The sequence below is a fragment of the Pezoporus wallicus genome, unplaced genomic scaffold, assembly GCF_028554395.1.
Source record: "Pezoporus wallicus isolate ANWC-B61680 ecotype Strahan unplaced genomic scaffold, APGP_CSIRO_Pwel_v1 contig_13641, whole genome shotgun sequence".
In the NCBI taxonomy this organism is placed as follows: Eukaryota; Metazoa; Chordata; class Aves; order Psittaciformes; family Psittacidae; genus Pezoporus; species Pezoporus wallicus.
This window is the reverse complement of record NW_026641736.1, coordinates 31,251-54,945: the sequence shown is the minus strand read 5'-3', so window position 1 is coordinate 54,945 and position 23,695 is coordinate 31,251. Positions and strand designations below refer to the sequence as shown.

General features: G+C 43.4%; 2 protein-coding genes across 2 annotated transcripts; one reads left to right on the top strand and one right to left on the bottom strand.

The window, feature by feature from the left end:
• LOC130607702 (dnaJ homolog subfamily A member 2-like) lies at nt 1–11,085 on the top strand. Its single transcript, XM_057425042.1, has 9 exons — nt 1–116; nt 2,725–2,784; nt 3,699–3,922; nt 5,334–5,414; nt 5,736–5,869; nt 7,649–7,845; nt 9,517–9,661; nt 9,832–9,959; nt 10,472–11,085. Exons 1-9 carry the CDS (start codon nt 39–41, stop codon nt 10,658–10,660), a joined length of 1,236 nt encoding a protein of 411 aa, XP_057281025.1. The 5' UTR covers nt 1–38; the 3' UTR covers nt 10,661–11,085.
• A 2,921-nt stretch (nt 11,086–14,006) lies between these two features.
• LOC130607703 (60S ribosomal protein L6-like) lies at nt 14,007–21,837 on the bottom strand. The gene is made up of 3 exons (XM_057425044.1): nt 21,628–21,837; nt 20,429–20,494; nt 14,007–14,621 (listed from the first exon to the last, which is right to left on the bottom strand). Exons 1-3 carry the CDS (start codon nt 21,835–21,837, stop codon nt 14,007–14,009), a joined length of 891 nt encoding a protein of 296 aa, XP_057281027.1.
• Between the last annotated feature and the right edge of the window lie 1,858 nt (nt 21,838–23,695).

Below are 23,695 nucleotides of genomic sequence, written 5' to 3'. Positions count from 1 at the left end.
GTTTCCTGACTCGTGTTTGTTTGTTGCCTGTTGCCGCTATGGCGAAAGTGGCTGACACGAAGCTTTACGACATTCTGGGGGTGCTACCCATGGCCTCCGACAACGAGCTCAAGAAGGTGGGTGGGGGTCGTGGGTGTCGGCGCCCAGGCAGAGTGAGTGGTAGCGCTGTGGGGAGGATGGGCTTGTCGCCGGGCAGGGGCCCGCGGGGCGGCTGAGTTGAGCTGTCCAGCGGTTGTCGCGCGGAGTGAGGCCGGCCCGGGGAGTGTAGTCTGAAGGCGTCTGAGGCCTGTAGGCATGCGCCGCTAGGGGAAAGCCCCCGGGGCCTCCGCATTCTACCGAGATAGGCCACGCTGTGGGGCCGCGGGGACTTGGCGGGTGGGAAGCGCCGGCGTAGCGGGGTAGGTTGTGGTTAGCGCCCAGAGGAGAGGTTATCGACGGGAGGAGGGTGCAGCGGGGCCTGGTCGTGCTGCCCGTGTCCCTGGCGGCCGCTTGGTTTCGGGCGCCGCTCGCTTCGTCCTCGCAGAGCCACGTCCCTTCCGCGAGGTGAAAACTTGGAGCTGCGTTATTAGAATTATAATTCAATGCGTCTATTCCATTCTGTAGTGTAGAAACCACTTTTTTTCTGGAAGGACTTGTTGGCCATTTACACGTTAAGGAGGAGAATTAACTAGGCAGTTTACTAGCAGTGACCTGCTTCTGCTGATGGGTGGTGCTGGTATTAACTGTGTTACCTGTCATGCATATGGCAACCTAATTCGCACAGGCAATGGCAGTGTTGAAATAGTGTTAGAGGTGGAAGGCATGTGGTGAGAGGGTGGTGCTGTAAAACAAATCCAATCAAGTAGAACTTTTTTTTTTTTTTCTTTCCTTACTGAATTCTCTTAAAGGTATCCGTGTACTCTAAGAATCAAAAACTTACACTTACAGCAGTTTTCTGCTTGGATAACCTCTGCTGCTCAATATTAATTTGCTATAAATTAGATGTACCAGGGAATGTAAAGTTTCCAACAGCAAAAAGTTCATATATATCTTATTGTCACTGGAAGGTCACATGGATGCTTAATTAATCTGATATTTTAATCTATATAATAGTATAGAAAAGTGAAAACAACTAATGGTTTAGTCAAAAGGGGCTGAGACAAATTAGTGATTTTTAATTTTTATTGAAGTTGTAATATTGTGCCAGTGTAGACCTTGATTCTGGATCTGTTTCTGATTAAATAAATAGTGGTAGCTTCCTTTTGGCCCATGGGTAGTCTTAAAAATTTCCCTGAACGGGAATGCTGTTATCAGCAAAGACTTGAGTGCTTCCTCTTTAAAAATTAGCATGCGAGCTCCTATTTAACTGATAACGTTGTGTAGGTTTTCACTTTAATTTTCAGGGTTTGGTGGAGGTTTTCTGTTTGTGTTTTTACACAGACTCCCTAAAGTGTGTGGGGAAAATACCTTTTTATTACAGAATATGTACATTTGTGGAAGACTATGCTTTGTTACTGACAGGTAATTTGTCCTAATAAGACCTGTGATTTTTGTTTTTTCCACTTACCATGCTTTAGAATACTTGACTTGTATTAGTAATTCTCTGGGGTTTTTATTAGTTCCTTATCAAATGTTATTTCTTGATTGCATGCAGAAGTACAGAGTATTTCAAGTTGATTAATAAAGAGAAGTAACTGCAAATACAAAAAAAGGAATCTTGTTCCAGTACAGAGTGGAAAGTTATGATCTCTGTAAAGCTTTGCGTCTAAAGCTCTCTTAGTGTTGTAGTTCTAAAGAGTTGGTTTGATGCTCAGTTCTACAGAAATAGAGCTTTTGAAAAATCCACTCTAAGAACCAGTGTTTCAGTTGTTTGCAGTTTCATCAATGTAGCTTTTTTTGTATGTATAATTTAAAAACCAGACTGTATACCATGTAATTTATTGATATCTGTCCCCAGATTGTTACTGGGAGTGTTGAGGTGGAGTGGGGGGGGAGAGCTGAGGTCTTTACTGTCATAAACTGAAAGTGTAGGAAAAGCCTCTGCATGTCCTGTTACTTGCTTTGATCCTTTTAAGTATAAGCAAAATGGATGAAGTACTGCTGTGGAGAAAGTGATGGTCCTGAGAGTCAAAGTACTGGTCAAAAAAAAGCTTTCTGAAAAATCTATTCTGGAGACTGGGCTGTAATTCCTCCTGCTGCTTTACAACAATGAAGTTAAATAAAAGCAATGATCTGTACACTTCTGCACATGTAACTCATATACTTAGTTCAGAGTGAGAATAAATCTGCCATTATTGATATGTAAGGAAGAATAAAATGTGTGTTGTGAGGATTGACTGATAGAGTTGAATGAGGAGCTGAGGCAGCCATTTTGTTATTAATGTGTTGGTATGATTGAGGTGAAAGACAAATGAGTTGAGACTTTGTAGATTTTGAGTAGCTTCTGTATAGTAAGTCATTTTCATGAAAGTCCAATGTGATTCTTCCTGTAAGTTAATGAAGATAAGCAGGAAAACTACTAGCTATTGTGCTATAGTTGTGTTTAAATGCAAGTGCAGTTAGTTTTTATCGATGTTGGAATTTTTTTATGTATGTTAGCATTTCACTGTATGAATGATTTCAAAATACTAATTTTCTCACTTTGCTCTATTAGTATTTTCTTTCTTCCTGAAGATGCCACTTGACTTTCTCAGAAAAGTACTGATTAATCAATATTTAAACTAATTTCATAACTCTTTCAACTAGGCGTATAGAAAGCTGGCCAAGGAATACCACCCTGATAAGAATCCAAATGCAGGAGACAAAGTAAGACTTTTTTTACATTTGCTATTACAAGTAGCATCTAAGGATTCAAATACAGATGGTGTTACAAGTTGTTAAAAAATAACTGTGAGAGGGACCCCGGTCTTGTCTACTTCTTCCCAACCTCAAAATCTACCAGCATACCCTGTGAAAAAAATGCAGCAGTTGGCTGAGTCAAATTGGTTGCTGAGGGAAAGGTGCCCATCTTCATCTGCTGAGAAGATGCCAACTGGCATTGGCATCTAAATAGGTATTTGGAAAAGATAGTCAATTTTCCAACATGGAAGAGTGGACGTGCTGAGGTTCTTGAAACTGCTGCAGCATAGAACAGATATGTGGGGAGGTTAAATTAGATTTGTTATGCTAATAGCAATTAAAAAATATCAATTAAGTTGACTTAGCTGAATCTCTAACAGAACTGATGTTTAATGGTTGCTTAGAGGTAAGCTGAGGTGACTATGAAAAGGTACTCATTTGGTTTGAGGACAAACATGAATATATGCATTTTAGTAGGCTGCATAACTGTTAGTATATTTTAACTGCCTAACATATTTTGAAGTCTTTGCCATTAGTGTGTAACTAGGTTTTCCTTCCCTGTTGGCTGCTGCAGTGTTGTGTAATTGGGGCTCTTCTTTGGTTGGATTTTCTTTTTGTTCTTTGTAAGAAAATCATCTTGTGCTGTCTGCAGTAAAGAAGCAAACTCAATGAAATTTTGCCATAAAATGTCTTATTTTATAAGAGGTAACACAATAAGCCCAAGTCTGACTTTTAAGTCTCACACATTAGAATTAAGGTAGGAAACTGTTCTGTTGTCTACCTTCTTAATTGAGCGTTTGTGCTGGGCACGAACAAGTAGTAAAATGCTCCCTTGAAGTTCTAAATTATCATGCACTGTTTTGATTCTGTTCCTCTTCTAGTTCAAAGAAATAAGCTTTGCCTATGAAGTATTGTCAAATCCAGAGAAACGTGAGTTATATGATAGATATGGAGAACAGGGCCTTCGAGAAGGTAGTGGTGGAAGCAGTGGAATGGATGATATTTTCTCCCATATCTTTGGTGGTGGATTGTTCAATTTCATGGGTGGTCAGAGTCGAAGTCATAATGGTAGAAGAAGAGGAGAAGATATGATGCATCCACTCAAGTGAGTATCTTGATACTTGAATTTGTAATTTCAGCCTTTCCTGATCAGTACTTGACTCTGCTAGTTATATTCCTTAAATGGTTCTCAGTTCAGATATTCTGTGGTCTACACCTACTTTTCAGACCTGCATGTTGTGCATAGCCCAGAAGGCAGTCATCCTGCGTAACTTAAGTTACTTACCCTTACAGAACACCAAATACTCTGCCTGGTTATTAGTCTGTATATACTTTATTAGCATTATTTTCTTGGTTTTGCTCCTTAATTATGTTCAGAAACCCTAATCTGAAAAAGTATTCATCAATCAAGTATTACTCATGAGCTGGATTCTTAAGAAAGCAGAGGTACTAAGGCTCTGGAAAGACTTGCATTTATAGCATAATACCAGCTGGAAAAGCATGTGTGGTGGGTTTGGTTTGGGTGTTTTGTTGTTAGTTTTTTTGGGTTTTGGGGTATTTGGTGGTTTTATTTGGTGGTTTTGGGGGGGGGGGGGGGGGTGTGTATTCTTTTTTAATGCTATGCTTGAATATCGCATCTAATTGGGTTTTGTAGCTCTCTGCTTACAGTCATGGTTGGCTTTTTTTGCCTACTGATCTGGTCCTTTCTAAGTTCTTTCTGAATTAAGCTTTATCTTTCCTGTGGTTGGCAAGCCATGCTTGGTAAAGTCTGTTAACGTTTACATGCTTGCTTAGCTTAGTAGCTAGTACTGCATGCTCTATTATTAATTAGCTTTGGTTTTGTTGTTGTTTGTAAACACTGATGCCAGGCAACCTTTTCTCAATACATGGAGTTGAAATTTCTATCCACTAACAAACCCTTTTAGGAGAAAAACTAAATGTGTTCATAAACTCATAAACTTCTGTCAATATATGAATATTATTGGAGTTTGATAGTGTATTCAAGAGCTCGTAAAAAAAAAAATTAAAACATGAACAGATCTAAAGAATTGAATGGCCCTGGGGACATGCTAAGCCCTCCCCACTAAACTGTCTCATGTGAAAAGCCTGATACAGTAGTAAGTCTTCTGAATGCATTCTTATGTATTGTCAGGACTGTCTTAGAGGGGTGGTTTTCTCACCTGCCTGGTAGAATAAACAAACAAAAATTGACTATGACTAATAAACCCAAAAATGCTAGATCAGCTGGCATTCTATTGAGAAGCACAAGCAATCCTGTCTGGTTTCTTCTGAAACTATGTTCAGGATTGCACATGTATATTCACATGTATAGAATAGGTTTTTAATGGCTCCTTGTGAAAGCTAAAATGGTGCTTTAAAATATTTTATTTTAATAGCAGATATAGTCTTTCTATGAATCTCTATTTTTCTTTAAATTTGTCCTAGGCAACTATTCTCATTACATGGGGAAAGCAAGTTGTTAAATGATAACCTAGGAGAAATGCTTTATTTTGTAGAGTCTCTTTAGAAGATCTGTATAATGGCAAGACAACTAAACTACAACTTAGCAAGAATGTCCTTTGTAGTGCATGTAATGGGTAAGTTTGCTTACATTTTTGAGTTCTCTGATTGTTTTGTCATATAGTGGAATGAAGCATCTGCTATGTCAGATCTGTATTGGTATTTGACTTGCTGGAGCCTGCTCTCAAACCAGAAAACTGTTGAGCTTGAATGATACTGTTGATGGAGCTGGAACTATTCAAGGACTTTTTCTGGGGGGAAGTGGGGAGGAAAGAACCCAATTATAATTGGCAGTGCTATTAGGTATGTTAACCTACTGATTTAGAGAGGTTTTGGTCCTTTGTTTCTGGAAGGAAAAAAGAAGTTACTTTTCATGCAACTGGTGCTTTCTATTCTAGGCAGGGAGGGAAGGCTGGAGCTGTTCAGAAATGTAATGCTTGCCGGGGTAGAGGTGTACGTATCATGATCAGGCAGCTTGCTCCTGGAATGGTTCAGCAGATGCAGTCTGTATGCTCTGACTGCAATGGAGAAGGTAGGCCAAGCTATTCTATGTTACTAAATACGTTCACTTGGATTCAACCTCCTGGTTAAATCTCGGGAGGAATATATCTAGGACCACGTTGCTCCTATCTAATCAGTTGGGTCTCAGTCTGATGTCAACATAGAGAAATCATTTTACTTTGAACAGCAGCAAAATTTACAGTTCTTACTGTAAATTAATGTACTGAAAAGCAGTATGTAAATTTACAGTAAATTAACATACTGAAAAGCAGTATGTAAATTTACAGTAATTTACTGTAATAAAATACAGTAAAATACTGTAAAAAATACAGTAATTTACATACTGAAAAGCATCCTGGAAGCTTGAATAGTAAGGGTTAAAAACACTTAGATGTGAATATTACTTGTTGCTATTACTGTTACAGTAAAACCCAAGGTTTTGTTTTAGCTTTTTATCTTTTTGCAGTCTCCTAACATCCAAGGACAGATTTAAGCTTTAAAATGGAAACTTAAAGTTGGATTTTAACTTCTTCAAATTATGAAGATACCTTTTCCGAAATTGGTTGTGTTTGAGGGAACCAGTTCAGCACATGATCTGCACTCTGTAATTCCTTTTTAGATCTTCTGCAGTTTGCAGAGTAGTAATGTCACCTTGTGGGTGATTTTTCTCTTAACAATACTTGGAAGTTAGAGTTGGTTTGTGACTAGTCAAAACATTTCATAAATGATGTTGTCTCTGGCTGTCCTGTTTTCAGTTTACATACTTAACTTACATATTTAGTAGTTTCAACTGTATCATAATGTATTGCTTTGTTTCACAGAAAGGTGGTTTAAGCTGGCAGGTTTAATGTTTTAAGCCAAGTGCATCTGCTTGTGGCACTTAAAGCAGTGTTGGCTAAGTACTGAAAATGTATGGTGCGTGTGGCCTAGTATTTTGGTTACTCTGTACAAAGCCAATAGCTTACTTGAAAAATAAAGATGAGATAGAACAGAGAATTTAAGTCATTTTTGGTAGTCATTTTTCAGTTCGGAAAAAGTAATTGTCTTACTAGAGGTAACAAATGGTGTGAAAGCCTATTCTGTTTTAAGAGTATGAAAGTCAACTTCATAATATGTCAGAAAATGTTAGATCCCTTCAGTGGGAAAACTTTTATATGTTGCTTTTGCATGAAACTGTCATTTGACCACGTATCTTGCCCCCGTTTTGTATGCAAGACTCGCTAGTTCTATTGACTGCATCTCCATAGTATATGGTGGTGGTATCCTGGAAAATGGGGCTGTCAGTGAACAGACCCTGGTAATCCTTTTTTGACTGTTGTTAACAGAAGTGGAACTAAGTTTCCTAAATTCATTGAAAGAGTTTGGAATTTGTTGTGACTTAAGGGAGGGGAGGTGTTTCAGTTTGGTTTTGGCTTCATCCTTTCTTCTATAGATGTCATCCTCTAGCATAACAATGAATGGAAAAGTAGGTGTTTGTTTTTTAAGAGCAGTAAGTTGAGTGGTGAGGATACTGGAGTCAAATTAAGATTTAAGGAATACTAGAAGTTGTAGACAGTCTTGTTTTGCCTTTCTCTAAAGTACTCTCACTTTTCAAACTTGGTGTATCTTTGTATGGCTTCTCTTTCACCCCCTTCCCCCCCCTTCCCCCTCTCCCAGCCAGGGTAAATTGAGCTTAGCTTTCCTCTTGTGAGGAATTTGTAAAACAACATCTGAATCACTAGTTGTGTTGCATGAATTCCTCAGCCTACTCTCTTCAGAATCAGATGCAGTTACGTGGAAATCTCCAAACTCAACATTTGTCTGTCTTTAGGTGAAGTAATTAATGAAAAAGACCGCTGTAAAAAATGTGAAGGGAAGAAGGTGGTCAAAGAGGTAAAAATACTTGAAGTCCATGTAGACAAAGGCATGAAGCATGGGCAAAGAATTACATTCAGTGGAGAAGCAGATCAGGCTCCAGGTGTGGAACCAGGTGATATTGTCCTCTTACTCCAGGAAAAGGAGAATGAGGTAATGCTTTTGAGTTTATATTTTAAAAGCCTTTTATCCTAGTCCTCAATGTAGATAGATGTTCCTTTAAAGTAATTGATATAGTTGAAACTCTGGGAGAGATGGTGTATAGCTTTTAATAGATTTATGGCAAGTAACAGGGCTTTCATGGTGAGCCAGAAACTTTGCAAGTCTGTAGCCAGAGGACATGCAGATTCTGGTGCTTCCTCATGCTAATAAAAGGTAGCTTTCTCTGATCAGCTCAGGCTGACTCTGATACAGTGGACGCTGTGAAGAGAGCCATTCAGGTTGTTAACTTCAATGTGCTTTGCTTGTGACACTAACAAAATGATAAGTGTTGCTTTCTTTTCAATGTCTTGTGACATGGCAGGAAACTCCTTTTAAAATCCCCAGATGGTGCTTTCTGTCTCTGCTACTGTGATTCTGGAAATATATCACGGAATAGTGATGTTACTGATTTGCTTAACTGAACAAAGAAACTTGATTATTTTGTACTAGTTTAGTAAGCATAAGCCTTAACATATTTTGGAGTATATACACAGCACTTTTGAATTAAGTATTGCAAATTGCCTTTTCCTGTGTTAAGACTCCCATAGGGTAGAGTTGAGGTGACTGGGTTTTTTTTGTTTGCTTTTGTTATGGGTGTTTGTTTTGTTTTTTTTTTGGGGGGGGGGAGGGGGTGTTTGTTTTTTGTATTATACTCTGGAAAAATGTTGACTAGAATGGCGGTGTTAGGAAATTCTGTTATGATAAAGAATAGCATTGGGTACAAATTTAAATTCCAGTCATGTATAAGGATATAATGTTGGTTATCTGAAAATTAAGTACTTTGTAAGCTTTTCAAAGCAGTGTCAAGGACTGATAATTTATCAATTTTATATAGCTCTTTAAACATTCTTCTCCTCTTTTCTGTGATATGGGTTGAAATATGGCATTGCAGTTGATTTTTGACTATGAGGGAGAAACCACCTGTAAGCATACAGAACAGTCAGAGGTGAATGATGGCATCAAATTCCAGATAGCGGATGCCACTTCTGTTTTAGTCTTCTAATACGCTACATCTAGTTTTACAATATTAAGAGTTCTGAAAAATACCATACCTTGTCCTAGTGAGTAAAGCTAGACTGACTTTTAGCAAAGCTTTCAGTGTTCTTAATTTCTCTCGAGGTAGGAGTCATGGTTCTGCCAGATTTACTCTGAGTGGCTTAAAGACCACTTATGACAGATGTGTACTAATTGATCAAAGCCTTGCTGTAGATGAAGTTAGCTGAAGCAGATCAGCATGATAACGAGTTAAATGTTGAGAAACAAAGATGTGGGGTTTGTACTCCAGTGCAGAGCAAGTGGTGTCAAACTTTTAAGTTTTGTTTATAGATTGCTTGTATGGAAGATCTTGGGGTTGAGAGAGTACTGCTGCTGTACTGACCTCCTTGTTTAATTTGATAAGGCAAGCCTCACATGATGTAGTGTGGCTTGCCTTATCTTGGATGACACTTTGATCAAGCACAAACTTTCCAAGTATGCTACGCTATTTGAATTAACAGAATCAAGTTAACTTTGTACAAAGGAGGCTGCTCTGGCGCTGAGTTTTAAGAATAAATAATTCTAAATAATGAGTCTCAGATATGATTATGGTACTAGAAAACGCATCCCCTGATTTTTGTGGTTTAGGTGTTCCAGCGGGATGGGAATGACTTGCATATGACGCACAAGATTGGACTCGTTGAAGCACTGTGTGGATTTCAGTTCACGTTTAAGCACCTTGATGGACGTCAAATTGTGGTTAAATATCCTCCTGGAAAAGTAATTGAACCAGGTAAGCTTGACCTGATAAGGACTACTTTGACTATGCTTTTGTGATTCTTTAAAACTTAATCCCATTCTTTTTGTCCTGCTAACTGAATCTAGGCTAGAGAAATTAAGAGAATCGTATAGAGAGAATTGTTCTGAAGAGCACTCTCCAGTTTACTTTTCTTTGACTTGCAGGTTGTATTCGTGTAGTCAGAGGTGAAGGAATGCCACAGTATCGTAATCCTTTTGAGAAGGGCGATCTTTACATTAAATTTGATGTTCAGTTTCCCGAAAATAACTGGATTAGCCCAGAAAGGCTTACGGTAAGTAGATTTTCAGACACAGATACAGTGGTCTTATTTGACAGTGTGTGCAAAGTATGTGTGGGGTATGCTTGCTTTCAGTGCTTAAATTTAGATGCAAGTATAGTTGTTCTTTTACCATCGTTTATAGGCAACATGCAACTTGAAAATACCCATTTGAATGCTGATTTATGGAACCTGTGTTTAAAAGCTGTGCAAGTGTTAGGCAGATGAGGGCCGGAGGAACAATCTTCCTGCTGTTGTGTGATAAGTTTTCACAATGCAACTGTATTCACTGATTGCACCTCCGGCTGATATGTGGAGCTGTGGGTTTTCCCTAAGTGGTGTCTTCCAGTTGATACAAATACTTTGGATACTTTTAAATAAGTATACACCTTCAGGTTTTGTATCAGCTTATTAGACTTCTAAACTGAACCTGCTCTGAGGGGGAGGTCTTGAAGTTGTGGGAAACTGGTCGCTTTATTTTAGCAGTTGTAAATGCAGTACTGAATATACTTATTCTTTTGGGGCAGGAACTTGAAGATCTTCTGCCAGCTAGACCAGAATTTCCCAATGTAATTGGTGATGCAGAAGAGGTAGATCTTCAGGAATTTGATACTACTCGAGGTTCAGGTGGTGGCCAGAGACGTGAAGCTTATAATGATAGTTCTGATGAAGAAAGCAGCCATCATGGACCTGGGGTGCAGTGTGCCCATCAGTAAATGTTTGTCTAAAAAAGTTGCACAAGGATTTGTCTTTCAAATTTTGCCTGACTTGTTTTCAGCAATCCAGCTGGATTGTATAAGTAATCCAGATGAACCAGTGGACATCTATTGCTGTATGTGTAACTTTTTGAATTGGTTTATAGTATCTACAGAGTGTAACTTAAACTATAACCACAAGCTTACATCTTCATTTTGACTGTGTAACAGAATAAAGCACTTGAAGACGGGACTCCTTTTCACATGGGTTTTAAGTTTGCCCTTGTATCAGTGCTTGATTTTTACCAGTTTTGTGTAGATTAAGTTTCATTTTTAAATTCAAGCTCTACATTGTAAAGTTTGTGTACAATTTGTCCTGAGGCTTGGTATTTGGCTGCACCTGCATAAGCTGCTGCAAGTAGAATAAAGAATTTTCATAGCCTGTATCTTAGATGCATGGTAAATGGGCTTTGCACATAATGGGTTTAGAGCTGACTGGGAACGATGGAAGAGTAAATTAGAAGTGATTGCAAGTTGTTTGGTTTCAGGTTTTGTTGTGGTGGTTTTTTCTTTGTTTTTTTGTTTTTGGTTGGTTGGTTTTGGTGGTTTGTTTTTGTTGGTTTTTTTTTTTTCTACCACCTTGTGAAGGGCTTCTGAAATTAAAGCAGTTGATGTATAGTATATTTCTTTTGCCTTGTAGCTCTTTCTTTTCCAGTGGCTATAACTGTCTTGTCTACCATCTACACAGTCTTTTTGTACACATCTTGGAAACCAAGATGTTGAAACTGCTATAAAATGATGTTGCAGTTAGATAACAACAGTGTGCCATATGTTAAAGTTGAAATGAGATATGACTAAACTGGCAGGGGGAGGCTGCAGCCATGTCTTTTTTTACAAAGAAAACACAAGGATATCTTAATTCAATCAGAAGATAACAAAATCTTGTAATCAATCCTCTTGTAAATGAGGATTATTAAATCCCAACATAATGGTGACTTTATCTTAGGTTTTGCATCCCATTCAAAGCCTGACTGAGACTCTCTTCCTAGTGGGATGTTTCTCATCTTAAACAAATCATTTGCAAAAAGGAATGTTACATTTGAGAACTTGTGGTTGCAGTAATGAAGTTCATGAAGAGATGGAGATTAGTGTTGTAGTTGACAAAACCACTTTGTTGACCTGGAGAGATAGTAAGTGTAGGTGGGTTTGTTATTTTTTCAGTAGTTTACACTTGGTTTGAACTATTTGTAGACTCTTAGAATAGTTAGGGTTGGAAGGCTGCCCTGGAGCATCACGTTTCCAACCAGCCCTTCCCTGTTGGTGAGTATGAGGTCAAGCATGGCACTTCTCCTTGTCAGCTCCTCTATTACTGGCAGAAGGAGGTTGTCCTCTACACAAATGAGGAACCTCCTGGATTGCTTGGGTGGGGCCATACAGTCCCTCCAACAGATATCAGGGTGGTTGAAGTCCCCAATGAGGATAAGGGCATGAGAGCGTGGGGCTGTTCCTATCTGTCTATAGAGTGCTTCATCTCTCTACATTGCTCCAAGCATTTATTACAGGTGCTGGCAACTGACTGGATGTGGTGGGATGGAATGATGCTCCCCTCCCTCAACACATCTAGATTAAAACTTTCTTGACCAGCCTGGCACGCCTCCTACCACAGAAGCTCTTCCCCTTTGTTGTCAGACCAGCTCCACCAGCCTCCAGTAGACCTTGCCTCCCAAACCAAGTCCCATGTTCTAAATATCCAAACCACTGACTATGGCACCACTGTTCTAACTGTCCATTAACCTGCCAAATATGCCTAGCCTTTTTAAGGTCCTGTCCTTTATCCTGGAGAATTGATGAAAAAACTGTCTGAGCTCTAGAGCCCCTAACCACCTCTCCCAGAGCTCTACAGAGGACTGTCCTACAGTCCTTCTTAACATTCTCCAGGTTACTGATATCTATATCGCTAGCACCCACATGGATCACTAGAAGTGGGTAATAGTCCGTGGGACTTACTGGACCAGGCAGCCTCTCTGCAACATCCCTGATCCAAGCCCCGGTAGGCAACATACCTCCCTTGAGAGTGGGTCAGGCCAACAGATGGATGACTTTCAACGTAGATTCCCCTACTACTATGACCTGCCACTTTTTCCGGGCAGCACCAGTAGTGATCTTCTTCACCGGTGCATCAGCCTGTTGTTCATTTGGTGAGGTGTGTGTGTGGTTTCCTTGTTAGCCCCCTGCAGAACTGCAAAGCGGTTCTGGGTGGTTACATAAGATTTAGGAGGAAGCCCCTTGGTTTTAATTGTCCTCTTCCCCCTTTTTTTGTTGTTTGTTTTTTCTGTTTTATTTTCTTTTTTTCATTGTTGTTACTAGTTCTCAGCTTCCTGAGTTAACAACCTCCTTGGTTCCTCCATGAGCTACGATGGATGCTTGAGACCCCTGCACAGTTTGGGCCTGGGGCAAGTGGTCCAGCTTCCTCTCAGCTTTCCTAACATCTTTTAGCCTATTGACAGTGTCCCACAGCCCAGCCACCCGCTGCAGGAGGACCACCACTAAGGCACACTGAATACAGCCCTGTCCATTGTGCACTCTCCTCAAGAGACGAGTGCAGGCACTCTACAGTCCGAGCTCTGCACTGCAGCCTCCTCTCTCATAGGTTCTGGCTGGGTTCCTACCCTGGCCACCACTGGGGCAGCCAGAGCAGAGCTCCCAGACTGGGCCCTGGTCATGAGGCATGTGTGCGCCATCCCGCGCACTGTCCCCGTGAAAACTGCCACACCGTGCCCTGGTTGCTTGTGCTCCCTGGGGCAGTTTTTCAACCAGTCAGGGCTGGTGCCATCTCTCCTGGTGCTGCCTCCTGTGAGTCAGCTGCTTGCATCAGCTGAGCTGCTGTCTCCTGGATAAGTCCTGTCGAGGACTTGAGGTTCCTTTGGTGCATCTTGCCGTTCTGGATTGAGGCTCCTGGACACTGAGCTTCCCCCCGCTCAGGTGTTGAAGGCATCCTCTCTTGATCTACTCATCTCAGCAACTGAGCCTTCTCCAGGCTGAACAGCCCAAACTTTCTTAGCCTGTCTTCATACAGGAGGTGCTCCAGTCCCCTGATCATCCTTGTAGCCCTCCTCTGGGCTTGTTCCAACAGTTCCATGTCCTTTTTATGTTGAGGACACCAGAACTGTACACAGTACTCCAAGTGAGGTCTCATGAGAGTAGAGTAGAGGGGCAGGATCACCTCCTTTGACCTGCTGGTCATGCTCCTTTTGATGCAGCCCCAGGTACGGTTGGATTTCTTGGTTGCCGGCTCATGTTCAGTTTCTCAAAAAAAAAAAAAAAATCTGTTTTTTCCTTCAAATTTAATGTGGTGCTTTCTGGGCCGTTAGAACACAATTTTGTGAGGGTAGACTCCATTTGAGACATAGAACATAGAAGGTAGGTATCTGCAGAGCTGAGGCACCTTCTTGATTCGCGCCAGGATCTGTGAATCCACCACCTTCTGGTCTGACTTGCGCTGCTCCGTTATCTCATATTTTTCTTTCTCCGTGTCAAAGATCTCGCCTTCCTGGTGCTTGGGCTTCTGCAGCCTCTTCTTAAAGTAGGCATCAGTGAGATGCTTGGGAATTTTTACTCCAGAGATACCTACCTTTGTAGATGTAGCAATAACAAATTTCTGATGGGCCCTACGCAGATGGACACAATTGACAACCAAGGGTCCTGTAACAAGCAAAAGGCCAGTATCGAACTGCTTCAAGAAGATGACATGCTTGCCTCTGTGACAACCAGTCAGCAGGATCAGAACAGTCCCTGGAGTGATGGAGGCCCTCAGTCGTCTCTTGTGCTGGCTGAAGGGCTTCTTGCCATGATTCAAAAGCTTGCGTGGAACATCCTCAGTGGGAAAGTACCTGGGTATTTTGCACATTTTCACCACGCAGCTGCCTCCATTCTTGTACCCATCCACCGGTTTGGTTGTGCAGGGCTTCTCTTGTTTTCTTTTCTATCCTTGTTACTGGAGTGGTGTACTTGGAATCATAGAATAGTTAGGGTTGGAAAGAACCTTAAGATCATCTAGTTCCAACCCCCCTGCCATGGGCAGGGACACCTCACACTAAACCATGTCACTCAAGGCTCTGTCCAACCTGGTCTTGAACACTGCCAGGGATGGTGCATTCACAACCTCCCTGGGCAATCCATTCCAGTGCCTCACCACCCTAACAGGAAGGAATTTCCTCCTTATATCCAATCTAAACTTCCCCTGTTTAAGTTTGAACCCATTACCCCTTGTCCCGTCACTACAGTCCCTAATGAATAGTCCATCCCCAGCATCCCTATAGGCCCCCTTCAGATACTGGAAGGCTGCTATGAGGTCCCCATGCAGCCTTCTCCATGCTGAGCAACCCTAACTTTCTCAGCCTGTCTTCATATGGGAGGTGCTCCAGTCCCCTGATCATCCTCGTGGCCCTTCTCTGGACTTGTTCCAACAGTTCCATGTCCTTTTTATGTTGAGGACACCAGAACTGCACACATTATTCCAGGTGAGGTATCACAAGAGCAGAGTAGAGGGGCAGGATCAACTCCTTCAACCTGCTGGTCATGCTCCTTTTGAAGCAGCCCAGGATACAGTTGGCTTTCTGGGCTGCAAGCGCACACTGCTGGCTCACTTGCGCTTGTACAGTGCTTTTCTTGCATACGTGGCTGACCGGGAATACCTCCTGATGCCCCAGGCCAAGACAGGGTTCCGGCTGGCTTGATGCTTCTTAACCATCTTCTTCTCTCCTCCTTCCTTCTGGATTGGCTTCTGCACCAGTGGCTTCTTCTCACCTGGCTAAGGATATAATTCCTTAGTCCAGGGTCAAATCCCTATAAAGTTGCTGAATTCATCCAGTCCATGATGTCAGGCTCCATCTCTTGTAAAAGTCTTTCAGGGCAGGAGAGATGGTGTGTAGTGTTGGATTGTTGCCTGCTTATGACACCACCAATCTTGCCTGATCACTGTTGAGCTTCTCTGGTTTTGTTGAAGTTCAGTCTTTCCTGGGTTGATGAACGGAAGGAAGTCAGGGTCAGTCGATGGTGACCTGATGACACATCTGCTGATGCTGCCGGCTTTTCCCATAACTTTATTCTCTGCTGATGGTCATGTCAGCACATATCTTCTTTTCAAAGCCCAGAGTGGTGGAGATGGGCAACAGCATATAACTGAGTTCATTGGTTGTTTTCCCTCAAAATTAAATCCCCTTGAGGTACACACTGGACTTCCCCATTTTCCTGAATTACCCACCAAGTATATGCTGGTCCCTGAGCAAAAGCAGTCCCATGAGTGGGTTTGTCTTTACCTGAAGTAGGAATAATCCAGACTGTCTTCCCCAACAATTCTTTATTTGTACCACAGTAACTTTATCCCCCTCTACAGTATGGAAAAGTTCTGATTAGGCTGGGCCAGCTCTGTTGGCAGACCCTCTAGTGTTGACCAGCCAGGTGGCTTTTGGTAAATGTGTATCCTAATGTTTGAAAGAAAGCCCCACCACCCATTGCTCTCAGTGTAGTTTTTAACAGCCCATTGTACCGTTCGATTTTCCCAGATGCTGGTGCATGGTAGGGGATGTGATATACCCACTTGATGCCATGCTCTTTGGCCCAAATGTCTAAAAGGCTGTTCTGGAAATGAGTCCCATTGTCTGACTCAGTTCTCTCTGGGGTGCCGTGTCACCACAAAATCTCTTTCTCAAGGCCCAGAACAGCGTTTGGGGCAGTGGTGTGAGGCACAGCATATGTTTCCAGCCATCTGGTCAGTGTTTCCACCATGGTAAGCGCATGGTGTTTGTCTTGGCAGGTTGGTGGGAGTGTGTTGTAGTCAATCTGCCACGCCTCCCCATATTTGTACTTCAGCCGCTGTTCTCCGTACCAGAGAGGCTTTAACCGTTTGGCTTGCTTAATTGCAGCACATGTTTCACATTCGTGAGTAACATGGGCAATAGCGTCCACTGTTAAGTCCATCCCTCGATCACGAGCCCATCTATATGTTGCATCTCTGCCTTGATGGTCTGAGCTGTCATGGGTCCACTGGGCCAAAAATAATTCACCCTTATGTTGCCAATTGAATCCCTCTGAGCCCCTTCAATCTTAGGAGCTTTATCCTCTTGTTGGTTATTCTGGTGTTCCTCAGTGGCCCGACTCTTGGGTACATGAGCATCTATATGGCGTACCTTCGCCACCAGATTCTGCACCCAGGCAACGATATCTTTCCACAGTGCAGCAACCCAGATGGGTTGCCAGTTGCTCTGCTTCCGTTGCTCCAACCACCACCACAGGGGATTTGCCACCATCCATTAGTCAGTATAGAGATAAAGTAGTGGCCATTTTTCTTGTTCAACAATGTCCAGGGCCAGCTGGATGGCTTTCACCTCGGCAAACTGCCTCATCCTCTCCTTCAGCAGTTTCTGCATCTTGTCATGGGGGACTCCATACAGCTGCCTTCCATCTCTGATGCTTTCCCACAATACAGCACAACCCATCAGTAAACAAGGCAAAATTGCTTTTCACTTTCTGACAATTTATTATATGGTGGGGCCTCTTCAGCACGCATCACCTCCTCCTCTGGTGACATTCCAAAATCTTTGCCCTCTGGCCAGTCCATGATAACTTCTAGAATTCCTGGACAACTGGGATTTCCTATTAGAGCTCGTTGCGTAATTAGTGCAGACCCCCTACTCTATGTAGCATCGGTTGCATGATGCGTAGAGGAGACCCTGCCTTTGAGCATCCAGCTCAGCATGGGCAACCGAGGTGCCAGGAGGAGCTGTGCTTCAGTGCCAGTCAGTTCTGACGCAGCTTGAACCTCTTCATAGACTGCCAGTATCTCTTTTTCAGTGGGAGTATTGCTGGCCTCGGATCCTTTGTGTCCCCGACTTCAAAAGGCGAGGGTTCTACCTCACACCTCCCCTGGAGCTTTCTGTCAGAGGCTCCCGGTAGGACCATTCTCCCCAGCTGCAGTGTAGAGTACATTTTTTACATCTGGACTGGTCCAAGTGCTACTGCATGAACTATCTCTCATTTAATTTGCTCAAAGGCTTGTTGTTGCTCAGGGTCCCGTTTGAAATCATTCTTCTTCTGGGTCACGTGATTGAGAGGGCTTACATTCAGACTGTAATTTGGGGTGTGCATTCTCCAGAACCCCATAACACCTAAGAAAGCTTGTGTTTCTTTCTTATTAGTTAGTGGAGACATTTCTGTTATCTTGTTGATCACATCTGTGGGGATCTGGCTATAACCATCTTGCCATTTTAATCCCAAAAACTCAATCTCCTGTGCAGGTCCCTTGACCTTACTCCGTTTTATGGCAAAACTGGTGTCGTGGTTTAAACCCAGTCAGGTAACTTGTTCACTCACTCCCAGTGAGTGGTGCCGAGCTGACAACAATCAAGGTCCGTGTTCGTCTCCCCCCCCTCCCTGCACCGGGGCTCTCCCCTTCCCCGCTCCCGGAGGAACGGGGAGGAGGATCGAGAGAGTGCAACTCCTACGGGTTGAGACAAGAACAGTCCAGCAACAAATCACCACCGCTACTATCAGCTAAAACAATGATAAGGGAAAATAACAAGGGAAGAGAATACGATACCACCGGCCAAGAAAACGAGTTCCACCCGGAAGCTCCTGTCCTTCCGGGTAACTCCCAGTTACCCCCCACCCCGGGCATGACGTGCTGTGGTATGGAATACCTCCCCGGCTAGCCCGGGTCAGGCGCCCCGTCTCTGCTTCCTCACAGCTTCCCCTCTTCCCTGGCAGAGCATGAGCCTCACAGAGTCCTTGGTCAGGGTAAACATCACTTAGCAACAACCGACAACATCGGCTTCACCAACGCTGTTCTCAAAACTAGAAGTCAAAACACAGCACTGCACCAGTTAACACAAAGGAAAAAACATGACTGCTACTGCTGAACCCAGGACAACTGGCTTCCAGAAGGATTTGTATAATTTTCCTCCCTTTCTCAAAGACTTCTTCCGCTGTATCACCCCACATGATAATGTCATCAATGTGCTGCAGGTGTTTTGGAGCTTGACCCTGTTCTGGTGCAGTCTGGATCAGTCCATGGCAGATGGTAGGGCTGTGTTTCCATCCCTGGGGCTGTCCATTCCAAGGTTACTGGACACTTCTCCTAGTAAAAGGGAAATGTGGCCTTCACTCTGCTGCCAAAGGAACTGAGAAAAATGCACTGGCAATATCAAATGTTGCATACCACTTGGCTGCCTTTGACTCCAGTTCATATTGAAGTTCTAGCATGTCTGGTGCAGTAGCACTCAATGGTGGTGTGACTTCATTTAGGCCACGATAGTCTATCGTTTGTCTCCACTCTCCATTAGACTTTTGCACTGGCCATATGGGCTACTAAAGGGTGAGTGGGTCCTGCCGATCACTCCTTGGCTCTCCAGACTACAGATCAGATTATGGATGGGAATCAGGAAGTCTCTTTTGGTCCAATATTGCTGCCGGTGCACTGTTGTGGTCGTGATTGGCACTTGTTGTTCTTCGACCTCCAGCAACCCACAACAGAAGGATCCCCTGAGAGACCAGGCAATGTGGACAGTTGCTTCATTTCTTCCACCATCAAGGCATCTATACCAAAAGCACACAGGTACCCTTTTGGGTGTTTGAAGTACCCTCTCCTGAGATAGTTTATGCCAAGGATTCATCAAGCATCTGGACCAGTCACAGTAGGGTACTTTTGCCACTCCTCCCCAGTTAGGCTGATTTCAGCCTCCAGTACAGTCAACTCTTGGGATCCTCCTGTAACTCCAGAAATATAAATGGGTTCCACCCCTTGGTAGCTTGATGGCATCAGGGTATACTGTGTATCGGTATCTACTAGAGCCTGTGGGACTGATGTGCCAGGCCATCTGATCCACACAGTCCAATATACACAATTGTCCCTCTCCTCCAGCAGGCTGGAGGCAGGGCCCCACTAATAGTGATCATTAGACTCTCCATTTAAGTCCTGTATAAAGGGTTTAGTATTCCTTATCACAGGAGTTAGAGTAAAATCAGCTCTTCTGCTCTATCTGGGAAGCTGCTCACCAGTGACTGGAGCAGGAACTTTCTTGAGAAGATCATCATTGACCGTTCGTTGTTTTCCTCTTCAATTCATGCACCTGTTCCTCCAGAACTGAGATAGGTTTTCCATCCCACTTTCTCATGTCTACTCTGTGATCCCGTAGGTAAAACCATAGGGTGGCCCATGGCATGTATCTCCTATACCTTCTCTCTTGGGTAACAGGACGCCTTCTGTTAATAGCTGAGATGGAGGTTGGTATATGTGAGGAGCTGGATATATTGGATAGATCGTCTCTCAATAGTTTCAACTCCTGGGACAGTTTTTCCACAGCTGAAATGATGAAAGGGGTGAGATTGTCTTCAAACTCTCAGAGTTGATGAGTCAATTCATCCACTGTTGGTGATGCTGCCTCACTCTAGGTCATTATGCCAGTGAGTGGGCATATAATGACTGTGCACTCCGTGTAAGTTTCCGCCACATGGGTCATGTACATTCAACTTCATATGTATCTACAGATGCATTCCCAGTATCTGGCCTACAGTAGATCATCTCTAGAATCGCTGATTCCCTCTGGGACTGGATGCCTCTCTCTATCATTGTCCATTTGGCTGAGCGACTCATAACATCATCCTTGTAGGGAAACCTTTCCTTCACAGCTGCCAAGAGCCACCTCCAAAGGCGGAGGGCTTGTTTCTCTTTTGCAATTGATTTGTCAATTCCCCCTTCCCTAGCAAGTGATCCCAGCTGCTTGGCTTCCCTACCTTCTGGTTGGTGACCATCAGCCCCACTGTCCCAGCTTTGGAGCAACCAGGTGACAATGTGCTCACCTGGAAGATGGGTGAAATCTTTTCGCATAATCCGCAGCTCAGTCAAGGTTCAGGATCTAGAAGTTTCCTCTTAGAATCATAGAATCATAGTATAGTTAAGGTTGGAAAGGACCTTAAGATCATCTAGTTCCAACCCCCCTGCCATGGGCAGGGATACCTCACACTAAACCATGCCACCCAAGGCTCTGTCCAACCTGGCCTTGAACACTGCCACGGATGGAGCATTCACAACTTCCCTGGAGAGCCCATTCCAGTGCCTCACCGCCCTAACAGTAAAGAACTTCTTCCTTATATCCAGTCTAAACTTCCCCTGTTTAAGATTTAACCCGTTACCCCTTGTCCTATCACTACAGTCCCTAATGAATAGTCCATCACCAGCATCCCTATAGGCCCCCTTCAGATACTGGAAGGTCTCCACGCAGCCTTCTCTTCTCCAGGCTGAACAGCCCCAACTTTCTCAGTCTGTCTTCATATGGGAGGTGCTCCAGTCCCCTGATCATTCTCGTGGCCTTCCTCTGGACTTGTTCCAACAGTTCCATGTCCTTTTTATGTTGAGGACACCAGAACTGCACACAATACTCCAGTGAGGTCTCATGAGAGCAGAGTAGAGGGGCAAGATCACCTCCTTCAACCTGTTTGTTATGCTCCTTTTGATGCAGCCCAGGATACGGTTGGCTTTCTGGGCTGCGACCACTCACTGCCAGCTCATGTTCATTTTCTCATCAACCAACACCCCCAAGTCCTTCTCCACAGGGCTGCTCTGGATCTCTTCTCTGCCCAACCTGTAGCTGTGCTTGGGATTACTCCGACCCAGTTGTAGGACCTTGCATTTGGCATGGTTAAGCTTCATAAGGTTGGCATCAGCCCACCTCACAAGCATGTCAAGGTCCCTCTGGATGTCATTCCTTCCCTCCAGTGTATCAACCGAACCACACAGCTTGATGTCATCGGCAAACGTGCTGAGGGCACACTCAATCCCACTGTCCATGTCACCATCCATTCTCTTCCTCCAATTCCTGTAATAATAACTGTTGTTCAGTTGCCATCCCCTCTAGTACACACATGGGGTCTTTGTCTTTCTTCACTGCATGCTTTGGTCTTTGTGCCTCACTTTTGCTTTTCACCTTGCTTACAGGTGCAACTGATATTGGCACAGATTGGTCCTTTGGTTTACCTGAACTTTCTGTCACCGAGTTTGAAGTGGCTGCATTGTCTGTCACTGGGGTTGGAGTGGCTGCAGTGTCTGTTGTCGAGGATGGAGTGGCTGCAGTGTCTGCTGTCAGGGTTGGTGTAGCTGCTATGCTTGGAGGTTGAATAGCTGCGTTGTCTGTTGCTGTCGGCATTTCAGTAGCTGCTGTGCTTGTCACTGGGGTTGGTATAGCTGCTATGCTTGGGTTTTGAGTATCTGTGTTGACTTTTGCTTTGCCATCAGATCCAGGGACATCTTTTTCCTGCTCCTTACAGAGCAGGTCCCTATAGTTGTTGACCAAGCCCCAGCACATTGCAGCACGTTGTCCCTCTCTGGTATTGCCAGGACAACAGCATGCCTCATCTAAGTGTTCTGCGAATTTTTCCATATTCTGCATTTGTTCAGGAGTGAAATTCCAAAGCACTGGAGGGGCCAACTGGCTTACATGCTTTCCCCTACGATCCTACACACCCTGCCACTCATGACTGTCCAGGCTCAGGGAAGATGTCTTGGTTGTATTCTTAAATAATTATTTAACCTTAGACAAGACCCAGGCTGGACCCTGCTTAACTTCCGAGGTTGGACAAGATTGGACATTCTCAGGGTGGTCACGCTGTAGGCAAAACATAGAGAGCATATGCAGCAACAAGCTGGTTCCCAGTAAAAGTTGCAGGGTGCTTTCAAGGGCATTTAAAGGATATTCAACATCTTTAAACCAGAATCTACTTCTACTGTAAATGGTCTGATGGGGGAGTGGAGGGTGTGAGAGAATATCTCCTCCATAGGTTGACCCCCCAAGGGAAGACAAAAAAAAATGTGCAATTGTTGAAAAATTCCCATTACATGCCTCCCATAGTATAGAGCTGATGACAATGCTGAGAACACATACCAGCCCAGCTTCGTGACCAATGAGTCTACTGTATTACAAGTCATTACCATGAAGTACAGCAAAACAAGAACCTTAACCCAGGCCACAAAGCCAATAAATGTTATAACAGTAAATGCAGGCTGCAAGTAAAGTATGACATGCTGATACTCTGAGATCAAGCTCAACAACTCTGAGAGCAAATAAATCAACATTGTGACAAGTGACTATAAATCCAAAACAATTCATGCTTATCACAAATACAATTAGACACATGCTGGTCAGATCTGTCGTTATCTTAGTCCTCTGTGCCCCACATTGGGCACCACAAAGGACTGTTGTGATTTAAGCCCAGCTAGTAACTCAGAACCATGCAGCCACTCACTCCCCCCCTTCTTCCCCCCCACATCTGGAGGGATGGGGAGGAGAACTGAAAGAATGTAAATCCCCCTGGTTGAGATAAGAACAGTCCAGTAACTAAGGTATTATACAAAACTACTACCACTAATAATAATAACAATAAGGGAAATAACAAGGGGAGAGAATATAAAACTAAAAGGGGAAGGGGGAAAAACAATAAACACAAGTGATGCACAATACAATTGCTCACCACCTACTGACCAACACCTAGCCTGACCCGAGCAGCGATATGGGCCTTCCAGGTAACTCCCCCCACTTTATATACTGGCATGACATGCTGTGGTATGGAATACCCTACTTTGGGTCAGGTGTCCTGTCTCTGATTCCTCCTGGTTTCTTGTGCCTCTCCTCACTGGCAGAACATGAGAGACTGAAAAGTCCTTGATTAGGGTAAGCATTACTTAGCAACAACTAGAAACATCAGTGTATTATCAGCATTCTTCTCAGACTAAAGATGAAAACACAGCACTGCACCAGCTACTAAGAAGGAGAAAAATAATTGTTACACGTGAACCCAGGACACCCTGTTTTAGTTTGAACCCTTTACCCCTTGTCCTATCACTACAGTCCCTGATGAAGAGTCCGTCTCCAGCATCCTTGTAGGCTCCCTTCAGATATTGGAAGGTTGCTCTGAGGTCACCATGCAGCTTCTCCAGGCTAAACAGCCCCAACTTTCTTAGCCTGTCTTCATATGGGAGGTGCTCTAAGCCCCCTTATCATCCACGTG